Source organism: Solanum verrucosum, unplaced genomic scaffold, assembly GCF_900185275.1.
Source record: "Solanum verrucosum unplaced genomic scaffold, falcon-dt-bn FXZP01000253.1, whole genome shotgun sequence".
Classification (NCBI taxonomy): domain Eukaryota; kingdom Viridiplantae; phylum Streptophyta; class Magnoliopsida; order Solanales; family Solanaceae; genus Solanum; species Solanum verrucosum.
The window spans coordinates 4,104,240-4,110,239 of NW_026019984.1; the positions used below are offsets into that span (position 1 = coordinate 4,104,240).

Sequence of the window (6,000 nt, forward strand, 5' to 3'; positions counted from 1 at the left end):
TGTATATCATACTCATAGTCTTTTTTGGTATATGATACGTAACTATATAAAATTGTCCGACTGTTTTTTAATCTATTACGATTTGGGAGAGATTTAAGAGAAAAAAATTTGAAATTTGAATTGTTTGAAGTTGTTATTTGGGAGAGATTGACATCAATTTGATTTGCATGATTTGGGGAACTCACATTTAATTTTATATTTAATTTCCTTTTTAATCTCAACAAACTAGTTGTATAATGTATCAAATGTGATGTATCCGAATGACAACAATTTTAGGGGATTTTTGTAAATTGGAAAAGAATAGGGAGAGAATGTAATTTGTTCCTTACACTATGAAATTCCTAAAACTTTTACTTTTATTTATGGTAATGACAATAATATCCTGATGGGCCTAATATGCAAGCAGCCATAGTAAACTTAAAATGACTTAATTAATTATCCTTGAACTTAAATTTTATTTCTGAAAAGTACACACGTTGACAGAGATATATGTGTTTATTCCCACTTCTTCTTATATCATTATCATTATTATTATTATTACCACAACAATATACATATACTCTTATAGTATTATTGACTAATGAGTAATTTTTGAACAAGAAACATTAATGATATCAACATAGTATATATATATATATATTGATTTAGTATCAATCAAGCGAAATTATCAACCTTAATGATACCAATACGTATATAATACTTATTTAATATCAATTAAGCACAATTAGTTTGTAGTGTAATTATTTAGTGGGTATGAATGTAAAAGGGTATATGTTTGTAATTATTTTGCTTTTATGAGATATTTGCTTAGTTTCTCCTGTTTATAATCAACAATCTATATAAATGTTGCTACAGGAATAACAACTCTGGATGGAATACCATTAACTCAATTGTCCCTAAATGTTTTTGCAGCAATGAATTTTTCAACTCTCTTTAGCTAAGTGCATATATGCCTTTTCTATAAGAGGCCAACTAACTCTAAAATAATATACTGAATATGATATACAAAAGTCCCTTTTATATACAATTTAAGTTCAAGAACCCCCATGATCTGAGAAGAATACAACATCAACTTTACTGGGAATATTCAGTGGAAAAGCTAATAGAAACAGAATTTTGAAAGAGAAAAATGAAGTGAAGTGAAGGGAAATCAACAGCATGCAATGGCCAATGAAGTTATTTCATCCCGGTGTTCGTGTCATCCGATGGCCAAATCACAGTCTCCATGAGTCGCTCACGCATCACTTCCACATTTTGATCAGATATTCGGTTGTATATCTCCTTGTGATCGCATTTCTAGTGACAAAAATAGAAATAAGATAAGTATAATTGTTCCATGTCCAACGTGGCTATATACTTTCACGACATTTTGAAGCAAAAAGAGAGCATTTCGATTCATACTTTTATCCATTTCGCATACAGACTGAGACGTGTTGCCATCACCTTTTCAGCGAGTTCTTGCTTCTCCTGTCAAGAATATGGTAAAAAAGTGTCAACAATTTTTTTTCCCTTCTCATTGTCCAATTGCTTATTCCAGAGCTCAGAGATGGTCAATCCAAAGATGCGATGTCCGAGATTGCATTAAATTATGACTCATTATATACATAAATGGAGGTCAAGGTTTTATATAAGGCTTACCTTTGCAAGGTTACGAATGAAATGCTTTCCATCGCGAGGCTTATTTGCGGTAACATAACTGTTGAATAATAGATAGTCAGGAAACAAAGCAAACAACCTCAAACGAATGACATCAGTACTTGCAGTGATTACTGCTTTCTTTAGCGGTTTAGCTGTACAATATCAAGACTAAAGGATATAACTCTAGATTTAGGCATTCATGTTTGATAATATGAGAACCGGCACTAGTGTCAGCCTGGTAATCTAAAACAGTGTTGTCAAAGGCTTGCTTAAGCCCTGAAGCGAGGCTCGAAACGTGTTGAGCGCTTCGCCTCACTTAATGTGCGCTTCAGTGTCATCATCTGAGTTCTAAGACACACTTCTCCTTGCCAATGAGCCTCTTCTGAAGCTGTGAGACTAAACAATTGATATTTCACTTTATCGTAATCTTTTTTTTCAATAATTGATATTTCACTTTATCGTAATCTTTTTTTTCAATTTCTTTGTTCATATATTTGTCAATTATGCTTATAATTATTAGCCTTGGACTAAACATTTATATTATATTTTTCTCCCTTTGCGCCTTTTTTCATTTAAGTTGCTTAAAGCCCCATCAGACCTTAGAATGTTTTTGCGCTTTTTGTTGATAACATTTATCTAAAGTCAATCAAATAATGTCACAATAGACCATAAGACACGCTCTTATCCATAAAAGATTAAAAAAGAAATTGGAAGAGAAGTATGTACATACTCATTGAACCAATGATATTGTGGAGGGTTCATTTCATTAAGCTGGTTCAAAATAGTCCTCACTGCTTTATATGTGAAGTAGTTGAGAATTTGCTGCAGAATAAAATGCAAGTGTTTCAGATATTGTTAAGCAACAAAGTATGAGAGTACAAATAAATTGGTGTCAATGGGCAGGATGTAAAAGAAATATCGACATTTAGATGAATATTTCAGAATCAACCAAGGGAAATATCATTGGAACTTGGAAGGAATATTTCAAATTCCTTATGCCAGAGAATACTTGTAATGTAACGAAACTTTGGTAGTTAAATGAACTGTATCTTTAAAAAGTTGTGCACAATCATTGAAATAATAGACGAATGAAGGCTACTACTCGACCTGGTTATAAATCAAGCAGATTGAATGTCCCACATTTCATGTTTTCAAAGATGACAACACTAGAAGGTCATTGCTACAAGCATAATCATCAATGTTGTTTTCAGCATGACCTATACTAGAAAATTCAGAAAGAAATAGCTCTTTAACTAACAATGGCATCTATCCAAGATGAATAAACAAGTTGGGGTTTTTTCCTCACAAGGTTGATGCATGTGTAGCATGCCATTTTAGAGGAGAAGTGTCGATATAGCTTATCATCATATGGCAGTGCCACCTTCTCTATCAGATGAAACAATTGCAAAATGCTGCATCCACTTCTGGAAGTGCAGGGTGATACTATGATAGAATGTGTTATTATACATTTGATCTTAAATCATTGATACAATGAAAATATTGATAGCACAACAAATAAGTCAAACAATTTATATTCACCACTAAAAAAAGATTAAAAAAAAACTTGAAAACTCACAAGCAAAGAATTCAACAGCCAATAAACAAACTGCACCTCCTTTCTGAATGCTACATTGCTTTTTTCCCTTTCGAGAAAGAAAGTAATAGAGGAGCACAAGTAAAACTGAATGGGTTCGATATTCTTCCACCTAGCTTTTTTAGCCCTTGAAAGTTGGAAGCAGAGGAACTATATATTATTCCCTCCCATTGGGACTATATTAAGCAACAAGAAGTTCATTACAAATACTCCAGTCTCCACCTAAAGGAAGTAAATGATAATTTTCTCACCAGTATACTGCTCCTTTTCCGTCTTGAAATCAATAATGGTAGTATTAAGCTTTCCAAATTTCCTAGCTACAAGTACAACCCATGTGTAGTCTCAACATCTATTTGCTGTTTGTTTCACCAAGAGGGTGGAGAGTAAACACCTATGTTGCTCGGACTCTTCAAAAATGTATTACATTTGAAGAGTCCGATACACACCCGTTGACATATTTAAAGAGTCCGACAAACATAGGTAAACACAATATGTAGCCTTGAGGAGAGAGGGGAAACACATATAACTCCTGTTTGAATACTCTACCAAGTTTAATTGTTGAATCGCCTGACTATCTTATCTACTTAAGTTGTTAGAGAAAGCACATATTTAGTTACTTAATTATATTACGTCTCAACATAAATTGCAGTAGGTTCTCAACACTTAGTGACCAATCAATGACGTTGACAACAACAACCCACCTGATGTAATCCCACAAATGGTGTTTGTGTAGGGTGGTGCATATGCAGTCTCACCCCTTGTGAAGGTAGAGAGGTTGTTTCCGACAAACCCTCAGCTCAAGTAACGCATATAAAAAATGAAGTCATACTAACAACAAAGTGGCCAATCATACATGCAAAAAATCACAAGAATGTAAACAAAATGTGCAAAACAACTAAGCATCAATCTAAAAAAAAAATGAGTTGAAATGTTGGAGCTTTCTTACCGTTTTAATGTCACTAAAGTTTTCTTCATACTGCCCACCTAAATCATTAACAATCCTAAGGTTCTTCCTACCCTTTGTCTGTTTCTTCAAATTCTTGTAATTACCCTCTACACATTTTGCTGAAAACCTCAAATCTACAAAAGAAGTACTCAATTCCATTGTTCCCAATCTTGGCAATTGCTTCTGCTTCCTAGCAAGTGAATCCCCAATACCCAAATTGCAAGTAGGCAGAGCATCCAAACACAAACAAGGGCTAGAATGGGAATCCACCATAGGTGAACCCACAACAGACAAAGCCCCCACCATTTTCCCCACAACAACCAAGATTTGAAACAAAAATTCAAGAAATACCCAAATGAAAACAAGAGGAAAACTGAAATGGGTGTCCAAGAAAACTGAAGATTGACAAGTAAATTCACAGGTTCTTCCTCCTTATAGTTGAAATTTCAAGAAGTTAGGTATTTTTCTTTGGGGCAAAGTAGTAGAAGGAAAGAAAAAAAGTGGAAAAAAACAATTCTTGAAAACGTTTATCAAGAATTGGGATATTTTTGAGGTGGAAAATGTTCCAACCACATAAGGTTTTTCAACATTAGGATGAAGAGATTCAAAGAAAAGGTGCGTATAGCTTTCTTGATTCCCTACACACACCTGGACGGTTTGGTTCCAACCACTAGTAGGTCGTTGGTAAACCAACGTGTTCAATTTGTTTATGTTTTCCTACCTTTTGAATACATGTTACTTGTGGGGAAAGTAGAAACCAAACTTTTTGGTAAGAATTTCCACATTGAGAAATGATCGGAAATTTGGTCTCTTTATATGAACTTGAATATAGTTAAGAATTTGCTTTAGTAATGCCCACCATGTAAAGATATATCTTTACATAATACCCGAGTCAAGTCTATTCCAATTCTTTGTTCATCAATATTGAATCCACATATTATAGTGTACATGCTTACCAGACATAACTAATGTTTAAAATATTTACCGCTTGCAGCTAAGATTGAGATTAAATAGCTAAATATATTTCTTTTGTATTTGTATATTTCGAGTCTCATATACGAATCTCTAATTTTGGGGGTCTCATATATGTTTAGCAAATTTTGGGCTCATATACAAATCTATAAAGGTTTGTATTTGTATATAAAGCGAATTTAGGGATTCATATACAAATCTTTAAAGTATTGTATAAATTATTAAAATGCAGCGACATATACAAACGAAAATTGACATAGCAACTGGAACTATAACTATGAAACATAACTAGGCAAACTGTAGCTAATGAGACTTGTTATGTTTCATCAATTAGGTATTTTATGAAATTTTCTCTTAAGAATTTCCACATCAAAAAGGTATGGGAATTTAGTCTCCTTACATAGACTTGGACAATTCTACCCTCACGAACTAGATTTTGAGGTTGAGTTAGACCCAAGATCCATCCTTACAACTTTGATTGATGGGATAAGAGATCAATGATAATTTCATGGGATATTCTAAAATGATAGGATTAACTATCACATAAAAAAAAGTGGGATAGCTAAATTCGTGAGATATCGTTGTTTATCATATGTCACATGTCACATATCAAACGAACCTTAAATACCTTTCTTGTAGGACATATTACCACTCTTTAATATATATTATGTAGTATTTTTAGCCTAGGCACACCCCTTGAAAAATTCACTCACTCGTGCAAAGTAATAGGTGGTTTCACCAAAATTCACCTATCTAAATAAGGATAAATTTAGGAGAAAAAAAAAAAGCCTAGGCACTATCTCTTGCAATTGATTCATCAGGATTGCTATCAAGCAAACAACTTGCGAGT

The 6,000-nt window shown here is 33.4% G+C and overlaps 1 protein-coding gene across 1 annotated transcript; it reads right to left on the reverse strand.

Moving 5' to 3' along the window:
• Positions 1–969: 969 nt before the first annotated feature.
• On the reverse strand, positions 970–4,803 carry LOC125818023 (chaperonin-like RbcX protein 2, chloroplastic). The gene is made up of 5 exons (XM_049497528.1): positions 4,179–4,803; positions 2,369–2,460; positions 1,639–1,696; positions 1,402–1,467; positions 970–1,296 (listed from the first exon to the last, which is right to left on the reverse strand). Exons 1-5 carry the CDS (start codon positions 4,482–4,484, stop codon positions 1,177–1,179), a joined length of 642 nt encoding a protein of 213 aa, XP_049353485.1. The 5' UTR covers positions 4,485–4,803; the 3' UTR covers positions 970–1,176.
• Between the last annotated feature and the right edge of the window lie 1,197 nt (positions 4,804–6,000).